The sequence below is a fragment of the Rattus rattus genome, chromosome 1 (genome assembly GCF_011064425.1).
Source record: "Rattus rattus isolate New Zealand chromosome 1, Rrattus_CSIRO_v1, whole genome shotgun sequence".
NCBI classification, from domain to species: Eukaryota; Metazoa; Chordata; class Mammalia; order Rodentia; family Muridae; genus Rattus; species Rattus rattus.
In genome coordinates this window covers 70,117,065-70,139,089 of record NC_046154.1, presented here as the reverse complement: position 1 = coordinate 70,139,089, position 22,025 = coordinate 70,117,065, and the positions used below count along the sequence as shown (strand labels likewise).

Sequence of the window (22,025 nt, the reverse complement as noted above, 5' to 3'; positions counted from 1 at the left end):
TTTGAATGCACATTTACATTCGTTGTTGATAAAACTGTTTTGGTTAAAGGAAAGCTTTATTTCCCTGATAGGATTATAAAATGAGTGTCCTGCTTTAGATAAGTATTGACCGCTTCTCACGTAGGCATATGTCGGTAGTGTCAGTGTCTGTCTTTTCTGCGTGGAGCCCTTGTTTGTAGTACACCATGTCTGGCTAATGGGCTGAGACCACAGTTGGCCAAGGCTCAGAAAAACAGTTGATTTTATTTTCTGTGTTAGTTTTGGCTACAGTGTTGCAAAATTTGAGTTTCTCAGTATTTGTTGAACCTAAGTTTCTAATGGACTATTTGATAGCATAGTTTAGTAGAAAATTAGGTCTCATTGTTCAGATTTTTTTTATTAGTATTAGTATTTGGAATGTCATTAGAGAGTACATGTCCTTGTATTAAAGGTTAAGAGATTTATGGTTTTCTGTATTATTTAAGTGTTATTACATTTTTTTTTAATTTTTAAATTTCCCTTTTAAAATAATGCATTAAAAGGAAAACTCATTTTAAATAACTTTTTGGAATAAGCAGTTTTAATAAACTGTAAGTAAGTGTTTAAGCAGTACAAACTTTCTAATTTTTGAATGAAAACGTTCTGCTTGGAAAATACCCTAGATGTTAGTGCCACCGACACACAGATTATTTTACACTAGTGTTTGAAGGTTTTCACCGTGTATTTGTTATCTGTGTGCCTCTCACCTTCCGCCATCCCTACGGTCTCTTTACTTGGTGTTCCTGACAGGAGCTGCAGGATAGGCTGACTGAGGTCCACAAGGAGCTAAGTCACTTGCGCGCTAAGTGTGCAGACCGCGAGGCCCTAATAACCACGCTGAAGGTGGAGCTGCAGAATGTGCTGCACTGCTGGGAGAAGGAGAAGACCTGCAGGGCACAGTGTGAGAGTGAGCTGCAGAAGCTGTCGCAGGCCTTCCAGAAGGACTCTGAGGTATCGCCCCAGACAGGGGGAGCTCGGTTGGCCTTGCCCGGGCCTCAGCTGTGGACATTACCTGCCCCAAGTGACCAGTGTTACCCATATTTACTTTCATTTAAAAATGTTCTGAGTGTCACACTTTGAAATAAATGTTCCTCAGAGCTACAAAGTCACTTCCTGCTCAGTAAGAAACAAAAGCTACCAGGTTCAGCCCTCGTGTCCCTGGGACATCAGCTTTCTTTCTTTCTTGGATCTGCCATATCTCATGATACCATATTCCTTATTGGCTCGCCAAGGTTGGCCTGTTTGCCAGTAACAACATTTTTTACTAGAGTCATCCCACAGCTTGGCTTGATGGAAGAGTTTTTGTGGAACCTGTTTTTCTGTTTACACCGAGCTTGGCTGTGGACAAGCCATGTAGGTTTGTTGCCCCACGTCTCAATTTCCATAACTGTAAAACAAGACTAATGTCTCCAGACAGCCCCCTTTTCCTTTATAATCACAAGATACTAGCAGAAATTTAGAAAAAGAAGAGTTTCACAAAGTTAAAATTACAGTTTGGATGCTCTGAAGTTACCTATCTATCCATTTTTATTTATTAGTAACTTATTAAAATTATTTTGAGATTTCTTTACTTTTATATTTAGGCCCTTTTATTTTTTGCCTATATGTGTGTCCATGTACTGTGTGGATGTCTGATGCCCAGAGAGGCCAGAAGAGGGTACTAGGTTCCCAGGAACTGGAGTTACAGACTTTTATGAGCTATCACGTAGGTGCTGGGATTTGAACCCAGGTCCTGTGCAAGAGCAGTCAGTGCTCTTAACTGCTCAGTCGTTTGCTCAGTCCTATCAGTGACTTCTTAAAATATGATAAACATTTCATGTTCTATATGAGCCCGTTCTGTCTATAGTTCTACTGTACTTCTGGGATAGTTGGTGGGTTTGTTTATCTAAATTCCTGCATATTGAATTCATTATTTCAAAAAATACAAACTCCAGTGCCAAGAGAGTAAGAAGGAAGCATAATTTCCAGCCTTCAAGTCTGGGCTTTCAGTTTTGTCCACATGAAGGGGTTGGAACTGTTCTGTACATCAGATAATGATTAAAATAAAGGAACTAGAAGCCCGACTGTTATGTAAAGTCAGTGTCTAGAGTGCTGTGCTTGGGTTCAGTGTGTGCGAAGTGATTTTGGATCTTACAATATTCTTTCCATGTCAGATGGATGAGTCCCATAGCTGGTTTATCACAGCCCAGGTGAAAAGCACTTTATGTGACACAGTGAGCTATTCTTAAGGAGGAGCTGCTTGGAGTAGAGCTGTGATCATTAGTAAAAGTGTGGGGGAGGATTTTAGTGCCTGGGAATTAGACTTGTGTAATTGTACTTAATCAGTTGTTTATACGTTTCAACCCACTTAAAAGTGTACTAGTCATCTTTAGCTGCTTAGAAAGGAACAGTTACATACTCTATTTGTAGCAGCAGTCCCCACCCACCCCCACCTCCTCCTCTTCCTGACAGGATCTCTCCACAGAGCTCAAACTATCCTGGAGCTCAATATGTGTAGACCAGGATGGCCTCAAAGTCAACAGAGATCTTCCTATCTCTGCCTTCTAAGTGTTGGGACTAAAGGCATGTACCATCATGCACAGCAATATTTTATTTCTTGATCCAGTGGGTTTTTTGTATTTATTTACTTAATTTTTAAATTACTATATCTGAAAAAAAGAGATAGTATACGAGTGAATTAATGTTCCTTATTTTGAAATGTTTAGGAAATGGTTGCTACAATTTCCAGTAACAAAATAAAACTTTTAATATGCTGTCTTAGATAGGGTTTTACTGATGTGAACAGTAACCATGATCAAGGCAAGTCTTATAAAGGACATTTAATTGCAGCTGGCTTACAGAGGTCCAGGCCATAATCATCAAGGCAGGAGCATGGCAGCATGCAGGCAGGCATGGTGCAGGAGGAGCTGAGAGTTCTACATCTTCATCTGAAGGCTGCTAGTGGAAGGCTGACTTTCAGGAAGCTAGGGTGAGGGTCTTAAGCCCACACCCGCAGTGACACACCTACTCCAACAGGGCCACACCTTCTAATAGTGCCACTCCCTAAGCCAAGCCATACAAAGTATACAAACCATCACATATACTATATTTAGCTTTTTAAAAATCTACACTTTAATTTCCATTTTCTCCTAGTCTTTCTTCTTTCAAGTTCTTTTCCTCCCGATGATATATTGAGACATTTTGAGGGAACTGATTTTATTCAAATAAGATGTTCATTTTACAGCTTCACAATTAGTTCATCTTTTGAGATGAAATATCTATAAAGATGTCATCTTAGTAACCAAAGCCTCTAAGTGTGTTCAAGATAAGTCAGGGTCACACTGGTTTCTAGAGCAGAGTAACTATCTTAAGGCCATTTCCCGTTTGGCAGTGGATAGTTAATGAAAGTAAGGACAGCATGCATTTAAAGGGGTTTTCAAACATGTTTCTAATTGGGCAGTTTTGAAAATGTGTCCATTTTAAATCGCTCTGTTACTTTGTAATACTTAAACACCCACAGTTGCCCAGTGTGCCGAATACAATATAAATCTCTAAGTGGGAGAAAACAAATGGGCCTTTGTTCTATATCTTTCATATCACTGCTGCTTTGCCTAAGGGGGTTGGGATAGATTTCCTATATGTGATAAGTAGAGTGGAATCTGTGGGGGAGGAAGGAAGCTGTGTGATTGCAGACACGTAAAGCACCTCGCCTTTCACTGGAGTGGAGTAACACTCTTATCTCCATGCCTTTTTATGACTTAACACCTGTGTTTTAGAATATAAGAAAGTATAGAATTACTATATTGGCTTCAAATGAAAGAGTCTTATAAAAAAATTAACCCAGACACCTTACGTTACAGATAATAAAGCTTAGACATAATCAGGTGCACACATCACCAGCAGTAGTAAGCTTGATCACAGATCTGGTATTCCAGCATCTAATTACCAGGCTAAGTAGTATCCAGTATTTTACCTAGTGCTTGTTTCTGCATGTGAGGGAAAAGGCCATCTGAATGATTATCGCTGAAACTTGAGTATTTTCCTTCAAGATTTAAAAAATAAATCATTTACTATTTGTATTATGTATTTTACCTCCTACGGTGTTTGTATTCAGGAGTTAATGAGTCCTTTTTTTTTCTTGCAGGAGAAACTAACCTTCCTTCACACCTTGTATCAGCACTTGGTAGCAGGCTGTGTGCTCATAAAACAACCAGAAGGCATGTTGGATAAATTCTCCTGGTCTGAGCTTTGTGCAGTCTTGCAGGAGAATGTTGATGCCCTCATTGCGGACCTTAACAGGGCTAATGAGAAGGTAACTGTCCTCAGGCACCAGACACCTCTATTAAATTCAGTGACATTTGTCCACATCACAGTATCATTAAGAGAGGCTGACATTCATCTTATTTCAAAAAGAATTTGGATGTTAATAATTCAGTACCATTAATTATGGCTTGTCTACAGCTCAGTTTGATGCCATTGCTGTGGGCATGTAAATGTGACTGAAGTCTGTATGAAGTCTCTAAGCTCCACTTTCTGTGGAGGACATGCTAATACTACTAGCCAGTGTTAGCCACAGGGACCTAATTAAGAGAAAATAAATTAATCTTACTGATGAAGCAATTCAAAGAACTTAGTCATTTACATTAATAAACCAACTCTTTATGTTAGCATAAAATAGAAACAGGATGTAGTTATTCAAAAACATAATTTTAAAAGTCTTTGCTTAGGAAATACGAAGGGTTGTTTTAAAAGTACTTAGAAAATTTTAAGGTACATTTTTGACTTGTTTCTTTGAATGCCACAAACTATGTGAGAAAATGACAACCCCATACTTTAGAAGGGGAAATGTATAATTTATCTCTGAAAACAGACTTTATGGTTACTTTGCCATTCTATGAGCCTAGGAATTCAGTCTTTCTGAAACAGAAAAAAAAAACTCCTGCCCTGCTACAGAAAGTTAAGAGGTGTATCAGGTCATGTCTGCTGCCATTTAAGATACTGTTACTTCCCCTGGGGCTGTTGAACTGATCAGAAGTGCGTTTGAGACGAATGCACTGTAGTGTAATGTCTGGATCTCAGCCACAGTGATAGTCGCTATTAATTAAGAGTTAAAAAATATATGTTGTATTAACAAAATGGTCCAACGTCAAGGTAAAATCTCGTATTATTGAGCATTTAATCTTTAGCACATTGAGAGTATAACCCAAGGCCTTGTGAAGTGGGCCTGAGAAATGGGGAAATACACTGCGAGGAGCAGAGCTGCTGCTGGGACTGAGTCTGTGTGCAGTGAGTTAACGCAGACTGATGGTTAAATTAAGTAAATTAAATATGTGCTTTGTGTCTCTGCAATGATGTTTGTAATTGTTGCTCATAGCTTCAGAGCGCTAATTGACATGCATGCTGTAAGAGAAGGTTTTTCTTTTTAGTGTTTGTTAATATGAAAACTGGGGGTAATGTTATGTATTATTATATATAAAATATATGTGTAAGTTTCATTTAAATTAATATTTCTTTCTCACTGAGGGACATCTGGAATAGCCTGAGCTTTGGTTCTAGAAAAAACAATGATTTTTTAAATTGTCTCTATAAAATTGATTACAGAAAAAGCTACCGTATTAGAAGGAAGAAAAATACAAATTCATTGTTTAGGTATAAAAATGATACGATTTTCTGCTAAACTGTCTAATTTACCCCCATAAGTTCTGGTTCCTATTTTATTTACATTTTAACTTCATATAGTTATATAATCATAGGGGTAAAATATAGTGGAGATTGTAGGTCTTCCCATCCACAGATGGGAAGCCATGTCTCAATCTGTATTTCATTCCATTGCTAGATAAGCCACCTGGAGTATATCTGTAAGAACAAGTCCGATACGATGAGAGAGCTCCAGCAGACTCAGGAAGACACCTTCAACAAGGTGGCCGAACAGATCAAGGCCCAGGAGGGCTGCTGGCAGAAGCAGAAGAAGGAGCTGGAGTTCCAGTACTCTGAACTTCTCTTGGAGGTGCAGAGGAGAGCACAGGTAGGCTGCGCTGAGGAGCTTGACAGGTGCTGGGAGCAGCCAGGGAAGCTCGCCCAACACTTCCAAAGAGTTAATAAGGGCTGCGCTGTTTAACCATTCCCATTTTTCTTCTCTTTCTGGACAAGGTCTCCCCTGTATTCCCGGCTGACTTGAACCTCACAGAGACCCTCTTACCTCTGCCTCTAAGTGCTGGGGTTCACACTTCAAATTTTTTTTTTTTTAAATCAACTCTAAGCCAGTTTAGATGTTTCTGAAGACCTCATAGAACTTGTTTAAGTTACGATCATGCAGATACACATCATTCGTTGTGTTACTTCTTATAGGCAGGCATGCTATAAGTATATGTAAATGGCAATAATTTGCCTAACTACTTAACTCTCCTGCTCCCAGTCAAGTCTAGCGTAGAAGATCAAACGCGGCTCTCAGCCATTTCACAGTAGGACCTCAGATAATGTTAGAAGTGTACCTAACGCTACCTGTTACACTGCCGCGACACAGTACCTGTGCCTGTCTCTCTGCCTGTGTTAAGGATTTTGTTTTTTACTTGAGTTTGAAGACAGGTTTTTTTTTTTTTTTTTTTTTATTAAAACCATAATATGGTTAAATGAAGAAATTATATATCTTTATTTATTTTAAAAATAAAGCATTGGGGGTCTAGGAAACATCAGTGTTGGCGTCTGTTTATGCAGCCCGTTCCATTCTGGGGGCTTCAGTTGAATCACTCACGCTCATTTGGGGTTGAATGAATATGAAGTTCTTCTGGGAGCTCATGAAGGGATCTGGGGAGCTGAGAGAGTTCTATACGTTGCAGCCTAGCAGATTATTAATGTTATATATGATGGCATTATTGCGAGGCGGCGACAAGCAGGAGGTGGAGCCCAGTTGGAGGAATAGGTTACTGGGGATGTCCTGGAAAGGTGCGTCTTGGCTCCTGCCCCTTCTCTCTTCCTGCTTCCTGGCCACCACGAGGCAAACTGCTTTGTTTCCCCATCTTTGCCACACATCCTTGTGTTGTTCAGTAGTGACAGCCAAAGGTTCATGGGCCAGAGTAAATCCTTCCTGCTTTATCTTCCTCAGAGATCTTGTCACAATGGTGAAAATCTCATACATCTCCCAATATGAGAGGTGGAAATTGTAGTTGTAAAGCAATTCTGAGGTGTTAGTTAGCTTTGCTTAATGGAGAGTATAGGCCCTAAGTGAACGTAGGCATTTCCCTGCAGATTTGAATTATTCAACAAATATATTTTCTGAAAACAGCCATTTTTGTTTATTATATGCAGGTACTATGATGCACTTTATATATTCAATCTGAAGGAAAAGATGTAATTCAGTGGCGGGTGCTGACCAGGGTACAGTTTGATCCCCCAACCCCGGAGGCAGGATGTCTTTATGAAGCACAGATTCACAGTCCTCCTGTGTCAGCCTCCATAGTGCTGGAGTTCTAAGCGTGTGCCCCCAAGCGTGGCCAGTTTGGATTTTGGTTTGTGTAAGGACTCATGTGATATCACTTTACCAGGGCTCCAGGCATTTCCGTTATAGCAGAGTTCTGTGCCCTCTGTCAGTCATTTCTAAAACTTATTTATTTATATTTCAGCTGTTGTCCCCACTTCTTGGTCCCTCCTCACAGTTCCTTATCCCATTCCTCCTCTCTCCCACCCCACTAGGCATCCTCCTTCCCCAGGCCCTCGAGTATCTCAAGGATTAGGTCCATCTTCCCCTACTGAGGCTGGACGAGGCACTCCTCTGCTGCATATGTGCCAGGGCCTCAGACCAGCCCATGTATGCTGGTATTTCAGTGGCTCAGTCTCTGGGAGCTCCCAGGGGCCCGGGTTGGTTGGAACTGCTGGTCTTCCTGCAGAGTTGCCCTCTCCTTCAGCTTCTTCAATCCTTCCCCTAATTCAACCATAGTGGTCCCTGTCCAATGGTTGGGTATAAGTATCTGCGTCTGTCTCAGTCAGCTACCGGTTAGGCCTCTCAGAGGACAGCCATGCCAGGCTCCTGTCTGTAGGCATACCATAGCGTCAGTAATAGTGTCATATAAGTCTGTATAACTGTCCACTATCATATACAGATGTCTATTACCCGAGATGACCTAACTTTTGGTTATTTGATTCCATATGTTATGAAAGTGGTATTCTTTAGTAGAAATTGTAACTTAAATGAAAACTTTAAATTTGCAATTTAAAAAAATTACAATATAATTATATAATTTTCCTTCTCGTTCTTCTCCTCCAGGTTCCCTCCCATGTATTTCCCCTCATATTCTTTTTCTTTTTCTTTAACTACTATTTTTTTTATCTTTATTAACTTGAGTATTTCTTATTTACGTTTCAATTGTTATTCCCCTTCCCGGTTTCTGGGCCAACATCCCCTAACCCCCCCCACCCTCCCCCATTGCCGCCCTCCCCCAACTGTCTAGTTCACTGGGGTTCAGTCTTAGCAGGACCAAGGGCTTCCCTTCCACTGGTGCTCTTACTAGGCTATTCATTGCTACCTATGAGGTCAGAGTCCAGGGTCAGTCCATGGATAGTCTTTGGGTAGGGGCTTAGTCCCTGAACTACTATTGTTTTACACACACAAACACACACACCTACACAAACACACACACACACACACACACACACACACACACACACACACACTCAGCTTGCTGAGTCCGTTTACTGTTGCCTATGTATATATCTTTTAGGGAGGACTCTTTGGTACAGGATAGTCAATTATGTGTTTATTCCTGGGGAAGACTAATTCTCCCTCTCTCAGCAATGCTTCTTCATTCAGGGGTCGGGCATCAGGAAATTTTTCTCATTCACACTGGCATGCCAACTGACAGGATCATTGTTCAAGCCATACTGTTAAGTGTAAAAGTAATTTGCCTGATTAATTATCATCTTGGAGGCTTCCTGCTGAATAAGCTCACCCTTTTCAGCCTTTTTGAACTCTGTTGGTTGGCTCAACTCAGCTGTCCTGGCTCAAACCCCTCTTGAAGATGACTGGTTCAATCTGGCTTCTCTTGTCTTCTTACTGACTTGCATTGCCTCAAACTAGCTGTGGCAATCTGTTGTAATCTGGCTCCTCCTTAGTCTCTGACTCATTCTGTGTCACCTACATTTCTGTAAAATTGTCCTGGCAAAACTGCCTCTGCTCTCCTTGCACTACTTTACCACACTGACTGCACCAAACGGAACTGACTCAGGTAAACTCAACTGCACTGCCATCCATTCCTGACTCACTCTGGGCTGCTCTTAAGTATCCTCTCCTTCCTGTCTGTCCTCATGAGGCAGAGCCTATCTCTGACTCATTCTGTTAAATCTTTCTCTGATGTTTACTTCCTTCTAGACTTTCATTGTTTGGGATTAAAGGTGTGTACTAAGGGCATGCCTGTAGTCCAGCCAGAGGGATTCAAGGTGTGTTATTCTAGTTGGATCACCTAGACCTATATAGTCTTTGGATGTGATCCCTTGCCAGAGCAGCCACATTGCTGGATTAAAATTCCCCTCCAGTTAAAATTTCTTGGGTGTAGCTACGTTGTTGCATGTAAAAGATACAATCTTGTGGCAGACATCCTGGTGTTCTGGTTCTTAGAGACCTTTCTCATCTCCTCTTCTTCACTGTTACCTAAATTTTTAAGGATAGAGTTGGATCATATTTGTATCAGTTGGGGCTGGGAATCTTGTAATTCACTGTTCTTTGCATTTGGACTATTGTGTCTTTCCATATGGTTCTCTATCTGCTGAAATGGTGGTGGGAGCTACACTTACCTCTGTGTCTAAGTGTTTAGACTGCAGATAGGAATTATACTGGTTTAGGATGGTGAGACACAGCGTGATATTTATTTATTTTTTGTCATCTGGGCAGTGGCAGCATAGTGTAGCTTTCAACCAGCCACACAGTCATATAATCATGGGGATTAAAAACTCCCATGTGCTGTGTTGCTAGGCCATGATGTTTAATAGGTTCCAAGTATTGAGTTTTAAACTTAGATTTTTAGTCCTCCTAGGTTTCTTGGCATATAAAGTGTACGGAATCTATATATACATCACATTTTTATTATAATAATCTTTCATTACCCTAAATCAATGAAAATAATGGACTCATTATTTTTTCTAAAAGTTTCATAGTTTTCATTTTTTTTTCCACATGGAAAGGTTTAATGAGAGAAGAAGAGTAAAAGAGGAGAGGAATAAAGGCTGGCCATGAGCACATGGAGGGAAGTGGGGGAGGGGAATGGGGAGAGAAGGGACAGGGACAAAGGAGAAGAGGGCAAGAGAGCAGAGAAGAGAAAAGGGTCATGGTTTTAGTTTTATATTTGTATGATCAGTCATAATTAAAACCTGCGTGATGATGCCTGGTAGAGACTCAGGTTAATTTTTCTTCCTACGTCTATTGTTCCCGTGTAATTAGCCTTGGGAGTTGGTCAGACTTGGCACACAGGAGGCACAGACTTGGTGGCCCTTAGTGTAGTCATGCCCTTGCCAGGATGCCATGTAACAGTGAAGCACACAGTCATCCAGGTCACGCCTTTCACTTGGAGAGTCACAGCTCAGATCACCCACGGTTCATGCGTACCAGCAGTTCCTTGCTTTTCATTCTGGGGGACAGTTCTAGTTTGTCACTGTACTTATCTTGTTTTCTTATCTCTGGACACTTGCTAATGGGGTTAAATATTCATGGAAATGTTTTTGTGCAATCATAAGGTTTAATTTCCCTTGTATAAATACTTAGAAGTCTGATGTCTGGGTTATATGCTAAGTGTAAATTTAGGAAAATATTAAATTGTTTTTCAAAGGGGCTATATCATCTTTCTAAAAATTCTTCTTAGCAACTTAACAGAGTTCTGTTTGATCTGAATCTGTACATGTAATTTCATTCTTTTCTCTTTCACTTAGTCATAGTGATAGGTATGTAGTTATATGACTTTTATTTCTAAATTAAAATAAAGTCAAGTTTAGTGTTCCCCAGTAGGTGAGAAAGTTGAGTACTTATTTAAATATTTATTTGTATTTATATATTTTCTTTGATGAACTATATGTTCATTTTTTTTTTTGTTACGTCAGGTTTGGTCTTGTTATGTATCTGTGATTGGCAATTTTCTTACTGTAGGATTGCAGGCACATGACACCATACCAAGCTGTTGAATAAGGACAAACAATTCCACCTGGTTTCCTCTCTTTCTTTCTTTCTTTCCTTCCTTTCTTTCCTTCCTTCCTTCCTTCCTTCCTTCCTTCCTTCCTTCCTTCCTTCCTTCTTCCTTTTATTTGTTTATTTATTTATTTTATTTTTTTGAGGCCAGTTCACTATGCAGCCCTAGCTGGCCTGGAATTTCCAATGAAGATCAGTCTTGCTTAAACTCACTGAGATCCTTTTGCTTCCCAAGTGCTACAAATTTATGGCAGGCCACCACACATTGCCAGTGAAGATAATGCTTTCTATATTAAATTGCTTATGTACTTTTGTAAGGTCTCAGATTACTATGTTTATATATTTTGTGCTTTATTTCTCTCACCTCCTCTTTTCAGTGCTACACTTAATTTTGATTGCAGACAGTGCCTTACACTCACCTGTTTATTCCATCCTGTGTGTAGGATGACACAGCAAATCGTTTAGCATATTTTAATGAGATATTTACTTGTTTCAAGCGTGTATGTGGTGACTTGAGTATGCTTGGCCCGGGAGTGGCACTATTAGGAGGTGTGGCCCTGTTGGAGGAAGTGTGTCTCTGTGGTGGTGGGCTTGGAGACCCCCCTTTCTAGCTGCTGGAAGGCGGTCTGCTCCTGACTGCCTTCAGATGAAGATGTGGACCTCTCAGCTCCACTAGCACCATGTCTGCCTGGAGGCTGCCATGCTTCCTGCCATGATGATAATGGACTGAACCTCCAAACTCGTAAGGCACCTCAATTAAATGTTGTCCTTATAAGAGTTGCTATGCCACATGTGCTCTCAATCTTCACCAAAACACACAAAATAAATAAAATGTTGACAAATAAGGTGGATTAAACAAGGAAAGAAACTGGGGTTTGTGGTTCTTCACTGCATTACCCCCCCCCACCACTATTAAGTCCATTTGAAAAACATAGTCACAAAGGGATGGTTAGATAATGAAACATTTTTCTATGTAATTTAAAAAGTATTCGGAAATGAAGCAGAACTTGTTGCTGTTGTTGGAGGTCATGCTCCTGAAGGTGTTTGGGATGGCATGATGCACGGTGTTCATACTGATGGCGTGGCTGAGTTCTGAGTGTGTGCCTCTCCTGGGCGTTTGAAAGCCTCTTTGACATGATGATCTTCACTAATGATCAGTTTGATTTGCATAATATCTGCTAGGCTTGTTCTTAGTGCTTTTACTTGCCTTTTGTAAGCTTCCTTCTCCTGAGAAACACAGCCATATGAGATAGGTAGGTCCTCTAAAACATCGTTTCTACCCCACAAATGAGGACACTATGGCTTGGATAGCTGTTAACACTTTATTTGTGTTGGAAGGAAGTTCAGGGAACAGGATTATAATGGAATTACAGTGTAAACCATTGAGGACACTGGCATTTGGAAATAAAGTATAAGGGGAAATGTATGGATATTTGAATGCAATGTTGTCATCCTTAGCTTCTAGTCCTTTTTACAATATTCTGTAGCACTGTTTCTTTTAGAAATATGTGGGGTTATTAAATTTAACACAGTGTCTGAAAAATCTGTCTAATGTAATCTTTACTCTCTAATTTACATCTCTATGCATTTTTTTAGTACCAAATAATTATGATAATATATGAAAAGGCTAAAGTAATTCACATTCTTACCACCCACAATATGGTAGTTCTTCTAATTCATATTTCTCTTAGTTTATTTTTCTGATAAATAGAAGTGTTACTATAATATTCTATATTTTAAAGTTACTGTTATAGGTAAAAAATCAACATACTTTTATATAATTTAGTTAAAATTAATCAGAAATACATTCTGCACAATATGGTGATGGGACACAGTTGTGGAAGTACTAACAGAAGATGCAATGTCCTTTTAAAAACTAATCAAAATTTAGTTGGAGAGGCATGAACAATTAACAGTGTAAGATTTGTTACAAGTATATATATATATATATATATATATATATATATATGAAAAATATATATTACTCACCAAAGGAATGCTGTAAATTTGTAAGAGGAGGACAGAAGGAGAGGAGATTAGATATAAAAGCATAAACTTAAGTGTATTTCTTTTGTGACATGTGTTTGAGATGCTAATGTATGTAATGATAATTTTTTAAAGTAAATAATCCCTATAGAATTTGAGGGTCCATGTATGTATATACACTCATATAGTATGCATATGGTACAGATACCATGACCACTATGGTGATTCTGTTTAGCTTGCTGAGGAACTGTCAAATTATTATTAAAAGTGGCTGTACCATTTCATCCACATGATCTCTGTGTGAGATCCAGCCTTCACAAAATACTATGTGTTAAAAGGCAAGCATTTACACCTCACGTTTGTGTTTGTCATTGTTTCAATGTTGTCTTGCATAAAGGGCAAGATAAGTGACTTTCACAAGATATTCCGACTGAAGCCAGTTGTAGTTTGCAGTGTCGTAATGATCAGCATAGTGTGATTAAGAACAACCAACCGCTTTCCTGGGTTTCCAGCCCAGCGTTTCAAAGACTGCGGGGTTCCACAAGCTAAGCAGTCAGCCCCAAAAGCCTGTGCTTCTTCAAGGAAGAAAGTGTCCTTTCTCTAAATTTTGGATGGACTTTGGAATTTTTCAGTGAGAAAAAGAAAAGTAGTCAAATTACACAATAATTTTGTCATGCTAAAGAAATTTGGGTAACAGATATACATCAGATATTTTGAGTTGTTAAAAGTTTAAGGCGAGAATGGTGTTCTGGAAGAATTTGAGACGGTTATTATTTTCAAATTAAGCAGCCTAAGGAAGGGAATGTTATTTCAGCATGAGGAGTGCTTTTGCCCCATATGAAATTGATGTGCCCTGTGTTTGTTTTTCAAACACTGGCCTTTAATATCCTTGGGTGGAGAACACTTTTTTTTGGTAGAGCAGATTTGCTCTACAGTGGTTCTAGCCTGACCATCAAACAGGCTTTGTTCTTCACAGTAAATAATGTATATCTTGGAGAGTCCCCGTGGAAAGTCAGAATCGATTTAAAACAGAATTTTGGCTTGTAAGTTCTAAAATATATGTGGAAATTACCTTGTCTTTATTAGATTTTCCTTCCCTGTTCTTTACATTGTAAAGCTTTTTTCATCAATTAGGTTTTTATTCAGTTGCTGTTCTGGACAAAACACTGCTAAGCCCAGGGATCCTTTTTATAAAAGGTTACTTATCCACTCTGTATTTGTCAGATACCTACAGGGTGCAGAGTAAGTAATACCTGACCTCTAGGAACAAGCAGTCCAAAGTATTCAGTCCTCACACACCTGTCACAGACACAAGACATCCGGAGGTGGCAGTGTGGCCATTAAATGCCTAAGTGGTCTTTACATTCGGACAGGTCTCGGTCACTGTGAATGGGAGGATGGCTGGTGCGAGGGGAGGTGGAGGGAGCCAGTGTAGCCGTGGCACGCAGCTGTCGGCTAAGGTAAGGGAGCAGACCGAGCTGTCCCCCTCCATCAGCCCCAGGACAGCTTCATGTGGGAAGGCTTATTGTGACTGGAGGGGAAGCCGAATTCTTGAGAAGGAAAGGCTGCGTGGTAAGAGGTGAACCCAGCCTGAGGACTTGGATTAGTTTTATTATTTATAAAACGGACGTGTCTCAGACGTGCAGTTGTGTGTGCAGGAGCTGGAGCTCTGTCATGTGCTAACGTTGACTGAGGTCAGTTTGGTTGTTTTGTTTTTCACTTTTTAGCTATTGTGTTAGCATACAAGTTTCACAATGGCATTTTCTTTTTCTTTATTACTTTTTTGTTTCTTCTCAAGATAGGGTTTCTCTGCGTTTCCCTGGCTGTCCTGGAACTAACTCTATAATCATGCTGGCCTTAAACTCAGGGGTCCACCTGCCTCTGCTTCTGGGATTAAAGGTGCGTGCTACCACACAGGCAGCATTTTCATGAGCACATGTATGCCATTATATTTTGTTCTTCTTCATCCCCCTGAATCTTTTCTTTAATGAACCTGTCTCACTTTTAGCTATCCAATGGTCTAGTTAATATATACCAGTGACAATTAATATCATTTTATATATTTGAAATATATAATAAAATTAGCAAGTAATATAATTTCATAGATTTTTTTTTGGCAGGGGGAGACACATTAAAAGGGCTCACTTTATTTGTGGCTGGCACTGGTCAGCCCCCTGTATCCTCACACACCTGTCACTGGTCAGCCCCCTGTATCCTCACACACCTGTGACTGGTCAGCCCCCTGTATCCTCACACACCTGTCCCTGGTCAGCCCCCTGTATCCTCACACACCTGTCACTGGTCAGCCCCCTGTATCCTCACACACCTGTCACTGGTCAGCCCCCTGTATCCTCACACACCTGTCACTGGTCAGCCCCCTGTATCCTCACACACCTGTCACTGGTCAGCCCCCTGTATCCTCACACACCTGTCACTGGTCAGCCCCTGTATCCTCCACACACCTGTCCCTGGTCAGCCCCCTGTCCTCACACACACCTGTCACTGGTCAGCCCCTGTATCCTCACACACATGTCACTGGTCAGCCCCTGTGTCCTCCACACCCTGTCACTGGTCAGCCCCCTGTATCCTCACACACCTGTCACTGGTCAGCCCCTGTATCCTCACACACCTGTCCCTGGTCAGCCCCTGTATCCTCACACACCCTGTCACTGGTCAGCCCCCTGTGTCCTCACACACCTGTCCCTGGTCAGCCCCCTGTATCCTCACACACCTGTCACTGGTCAGCCCCCTGTATCCTCACACACATGTCACTGGTCAGCCCCCTGTATCCTCACACACATGTCACTGGTCAGCCCCCTGTATCCTCACACACCTGTCACTGGTCAGCCCCCTGTATCCTCACACACCTGTCACTGGTCAGCCCCCTGTATCCTCACACACCTGTCCCTGGTCAGCCCCCTGTATCCTCACACCTGTCACTGGTCAGCCCCTGTATCCTCACACACATGTCACTGGTCAGCCCCCTGTATCCTCACACACCTGTGACTGGTCAGCCCCTGTATCCTCACACACCTGTGACTGGTCAGCCCCCTGTATCTTCACACACCTGTGACTGGTCAGCCCCCTGTATCCTCAGGACTTGCTTTTCTTTCCAACTACATTCTGTGCGACTCTATTGTGACGTAGCAGTTTTGATTACCGTTTCTAATTCTCATGTCCATGTATTAACTGTCTGTGTTCTGAGATTTTGTCTTCTTACAGTTTTACTGATGGAGTTTAATTCCTCAACTTCCCACACAGGTCTCTGAACAACATGCTGTGTGACTGCCTTCTCCCTAGGCATTTAGAATTATTTGTACTTCCACAGAGTACTGTGTCTCCCGTCTGGCTCTTGTTTTCCCAAATGCTCACGTTTCTGCTTCATCTACTGTACCCAGCGACTCTCTTCTTTTCTTAGAGGTTGCTTAGCGACTGCTGCACAGGGAAGCAGTCTGTAGGTGTTGCTGCTCAGATGCTCTTATGTGTGTGAAGCAGCCTCTCCTCCTGGGGCACTGCTTACTTTGCTAATAGTATTTGTGTGGAGCCATGGGACACCGTTCAGTTACACTGTGGGCTAATGCTGCCACAGATTGACCCTCAGTGGAGATGTAGGTGCAGGTAAGACATAATACTTTCATTTCTTCATTCCTTCATTTCTTATCATTTCTACCATAGATGTGACTAGACCAGGTCTTGGGAAAGGACAATTTGGAATAAATAAAATAACAATTAAAATGTACTAAAGAAGGAGGGAGAACTATTTCTCCTCTCCCTTCTGATATTGGTATACTTTTAATGTTTATTTATTTAACTCTTTGATAATTCCATACATGTTAATTACATGTTTGGTCATTTTTCTCTCCCTGGTGCCCTATTTCATTTCCCTCCCTCACTTGCTAAACTGCCCTCCTCCTCCCTCCTCCTCCCTCCTCCCTCCTCCTCCTCCATCCCTCCATCCCTCCATCCCTCCATCCCTCCCTTCCTTCTTATGAATTTATAAGTTTAAATTGATGCTGCTTGTTTAGCATGGGTAGGGAGGTTATCTACTGGAGCAACTTACCAGTAACTATAATACTAAAGAAAATGCTTCCCTTCCACCAGCAACCATCAACCTCCAGCAGCCTCTCAGGTCGCGGTGGGGCTTCCTGAGCCACTCCCGTGTTCACGGTGGAATATTGACCTTGTGCAGTTCCTGTGCAGGCGGTCACAGCCATGAGCCCGAGAGTGCAGTAGCCATGCTTGGTGGGCAGACAGTGCCTCACAGCATTCTTCTGCATCTCTGACTCTCCCATTTTTCCTACTCCCTCCTCTGTAATGTTCCTTGAGCTTGGGGGTGGGGTTGGTGATATAAATGTCTTGTTTGGGGATGAGCACCCAGCAATCACGGTTCCTCAACCGTTTCCATCAGTTAGGAGTTTTTGTATTGACTGCTGTCCACAGCAAACAACAGCCTTAGCTAAGACCGAGAGAAGTACTGTAGGCAGAAATGTAAGTATTTGGAAGGCAGTTTGACACCATGACTGTTTAGCAAAACAACACTAGTAGCTGTGACCCCTCCCCTCCCCCAATGCCCAGATTCCACATCCTCCTATCTGGGGCCTGTGACCTCCCAGCTAATGTGACTAGATTTGTAGTACCAGGCATGGATTCCCTTCAGGGGACTGGGCCTCAGACTTAAGCAGAAAGTGGTTGGTCTCCTGCACAAAGTCATGCACCCATTGCTCCTGTAGCTCTATCTTGCCCAAGCAGTTTGGTATTACAGTTTGCAGGGGTCACGGCTGAGTGAGACTAGTGTTGATTTTCCTCTCCCAGCAGCCTGCACAGCACCTTCTGGCTCTATGAAAACTGCCCAGCAGGGGGTGGGGACCGTCATTTCAGTCCCAGTATGATTGTTTTGATGTCCTGCAACCAAAGCGTGCACTGTCTTTAGTGGTAGGGTCACTAGTTGTGGTAGGCAATGATGAGCAAAGGTAATAGCCTGTGTTCTTTTTGAGTCTTTTGGGGTCATCCTCACTAACAGCTTATGGGGTGAGGAAGCCCATGTCTGGTACCCTGGCTTCTGGAAACAACATTGCCCATCTATGCAGGATACTTCCTTTTAAACTTTTAAAAAATTAGCTAATTAATTAATTATCCACTCTGCTCTGCTGTCCCTTAACTCCCATCCCTGCCCAAACCGTTCTGCCATAGCACATGCCTTCTGCCTTCTTTCCCCCTTTCCTATCCCTGCCTCTAGCTTCCTGGCTTCTCCAGTCACTACCAACTGAAACACTCAAATCTAAAAGTCCTAACTTAGATCTGCCATGCAGATCTTTCACTTGCTTAGTTAGAGTCACACCAAAATACTTTATATTGTTTGTAACTATTGGAAAGGGTATTTCCCTAACTTCTTTCTCAGCCTGTCTATCCCTTGAGTAGAGGAAGGCTACTGATTTGTTTGAGTTAATTTTATACCCAGCCACTCTGCTGAAGTTGTTTATCAGGCTTAGTAGTTCTGTTGGAACTTTTGGGATCACTTAAATATTATCATATCATCTGCAAATAGTGATATTTTCACTTCTTCTTTTCCGATCTGTATCCCCTTGATCTCCTTTTGTTGTCTGATTGCTCTGGCTAGAACTCCAAGTACTATATTGAATAAGTAGGGAGAGAGTGGGCAGCCTTGTCTAGTCCCTGATTTAGTGGGATTGCCTCAAGTTTCTCTCTATTAAGCTTGATGTTGGCCATTGGTTTGCTGTGTATTGCTTTTACTATGTTTAGGTATGGACCTTGAATCCCTGATCTCTCTAATACTTATAACATGAATGGGTGTTGGATTCTGTCAAAGGTTTTTTCAGCATCTAATGAGATGGTCACATGTGTTTTTCTTTGAGTTTGTTTATATGGATTATGTTGATGGATTTCTGGGGCCGTGAGAAAGGTTAGTGTAGTATTGGTCTTCTGGGCGCAGGTCACCTCCCTTGATAGTTCCATTCTTCAAGGTACCTCACATTTCCAGTCCCATTCATTAGAAAGTGCATTTCTAAAATTAAATTTTTCCTTTACTGAAAGGAGGGTATGAGATAAATTAAATTCTTTAAACAGTGAACATTTTTTTATGCCTTTTTTGTTTTGTTTTTTCTGCTTCACTGTGCCTCTGAGCGTCTTTACTGTCTTTTTGAGACTATCTCCTAGGATTTATTTTCCTCGGTTGTCATGTCTGCTAGCTTGTCGTTATCTTGCTGTTCCCACCAGCTCTACCCATGGTAGACTTTGCACACACACCTTGCACTGTGACTGAATGTTGGTATGACTTAGATGTGGGTAGCTTTTGAGGTGCTCCTGCCAATGTGAATTTTACAAGTGCCTTTTGTTCTTCTGGGTGTTCACTGGGCTACTCTTAAATAAGACATCATATACCTCTCCCAAAGATCAACTTTAAATTTTTCACACAGTACAGTTTAAACCAGTAGTACAAAGAGAAATAGTTCCTTTAATGTCCCTGAAGGATTCTTGTTATGAAGACTGAACTTGACTTTGCCATGCTGATACTGAGGATAATATGTCTGTCTCCAAATGACGATCATGCTAGAATTGAACCCTGTAGTTTGCTCAAAGACAAAGAGGTTCACAGCTATGTCATGATGGTTCACTTTGAAAATGAAAATGCAACCGTGGCTGTTAAGTCACGGCTGGTTGAAAGGTTAGATTAAATTATTAAAAGGTTGCTATTATCTAGCCACCTTTTTAATGGTGTAGGTTTAAGTTTTCACCTCTTGTCTGTCTCAGTCCCCCTTCTCCTTTAGCTGTCATTTGTCTCCAGAAGCTTGTCAGCATCATTTTGTCAAGTGCCCTTTGGTGCTCAGACTACTCGGCATGTATCTGCTGTAGCATTGCACCACAACAATGATTATCTGTTTTCACAGTGTATTAAACTTAGTGAGTGATCTTTAATATTTACTGAATGATAAAGGAATAGTAAAGTGGAACCTGTTAGTTTAAAACCCTTTCTCTCTTACCTCTGAAGCCAGACTGATTGCATAGAAGAGCCCATAGGTAGCTAATTTATTTGTAGTTATGGGAAGTGGTTCTTCCAGTTCATGTTTACTTTTTGCTTTAAGTTAGAATTTCAATTCTAAGAATGCTAATTATGGAAAGAGGGTTAGAGAGCTACAAAGGCTCAGCTCACCACTGTCCTCTCCTCCCTCGCTGGAGCTGCTGTGTGCTGCTCTGCCTGGGAGTTAGGAGCTGAAACAAAGGTTCTGCTGCTCCAGTTTGTCCTAGCAAGAAACGGCAGACAGCGATCCACCGCTGTCTCTCGCATCACCAATCTTATCTGTTTATTTTAGCAATGGTAATATCGTTTACTATAGAAAACCCCAGTTTTCAGTGTGTTTCTATTGAAGGGGAGATAATAATTATTAGAGGAATGGAAAGGAGAAATTAGACCCAGAAAGCTCATCTGTCTCTCTTTAAATAAATTATTGATTTTTATTTTATGGGCCTTGGTGCAGGCCTGCACATAAGCCTGTGTGAATGTGTCAGATCCTGGTGTTATAGATGGTTGTGATCTACCATGTGGGTGCTAGGAATGGATCCTAGGTCCTCTGGAAGAGCGGCCAGTGCTCTTAGCCATTTCTCCAGCCTCCACTTTTCCCTCTCTGCATATGTCTATTCACATGCAATGCACAAGAAATTCGTGAAATACTCTCAAATTTATGTGTTACAGTTTATGTAAAGCTTCTGGGTAAGATTTTCAAGGTCAACATGTCCATTCAAACCTGTCAGGCCTACTGTTGGATATTACATAACAGATCTTTTGAAGGGAAGTTGTAGTGTCATCAAAAGTATATTTCTTTCCGTGTTTCATGATTATATATATTATTTGACTTTTTTTATAGAAATTTCAAGAAATTGCAGAAAAAAACATGGAAAAATTGAACTCTATTGAGAACTCCCATGAAAAACTAGTTATCGAGAATTCACATTTCAAAACCACATTGTCCAGGACTCAGAGGGAGCAGACGTGCTTGCTGGCGGCCTGTGCACTGATGGCCGGTGCGCTGTATCCCCTCTACAGCAGGTCATGTGCCTTATCCACACAGAGGGACTTTCTCCAGGAGCAAGTCAACAGCTTGGAACTATTCAAACTGGAAATTAGAACCCTAGCCCAGGCATTGTCAGCGGTGGACGAAAAGAAGCACGAAGAAGCCAAAACGAAGAAAAAACCATTCAAAGGATTGATCCGTGTATTCCGGAAAGGCGTGATTGCAATCTTGGCAGCAAACAGACTCAAGCTTTTGGGCCAGTCGTGTGCCTTTCTTTTCACCTGGATGGAAAGTCGTAAAGAAGGCATAGGCATGCTAGTGTGTACCGGGGAGCCCAAAGACAAGCACAGATTTCCAAGTAAGAGCCGTGGTGCTTTAAAAAGTCTGAATTGTGTGTAAGTGGAGTACAGTGTGTGTGCAGTTGGCTATTACACAAAACCTGCAAAGAGTTATGTAACATGTCAAATCATATGATACAGTCCGGTATGTCTTCAGATATGTATATAAGTGTTTATTTTATATAAATTAGCTTTGATTTTTGTTGTAAATGATATTAAGAAGCAAATATGTATAATTTCAGTATTGTCTAGTTTTATTGCATTTGAATTTTTTTACAGTAGACTGGAGAGTTTATACATTAGTTTTTCAATTGCAAGAATCCAAAATAAGACACTTAAAAATTCTCAGAACAAGTTATGCATGCTTTGCATATAAAATAAGAATAAAATGATGGGAGTTAAAAATATCTCAAAGTGTTATTCAAAAATGGTGCAAATATGAATTTTCAGCAGACATTTTTTGGGAATGTCTTACTATTTTTGAGGAAACAGTAGATTTAGTTGTTAACTTTT

General features: G+C 41.1%; 1 protein-coding gene across 1 annotated transcript in view; it reads left to right on the top strand.

The window, feature by feature from the left end:
• Nucleotides 1-22,025, top strand: part of Ccdc171 (coiled-coil domain containing 171) — a 197,631-nt gene that overhangs the window by 111,885 nt on the left and 63,721 nt on the right. Inside the window, exons 13-16 of the mRNA XM_032902286.1 lie at nucleotides 769-969; nucleotides 4,142-4,309; nucleotides 5,834-6,022; nucleotides 21,028-21,532. Coding sequence (XP_032758177.1) covers nucleotides 769-969; nucleotides 4,142-4,309; nucleotides 5,834-6,022; nucleotides 21,028-21,532 — 1,063 coding nt within the window. The remainder of the gene's footprint in view (nucleotides 1-768; nucleotides 970-4,141; nucleotides 4,310-5,833; nucleotides 6,023-21,027; nucleotides 21,533-22,025) is intronic.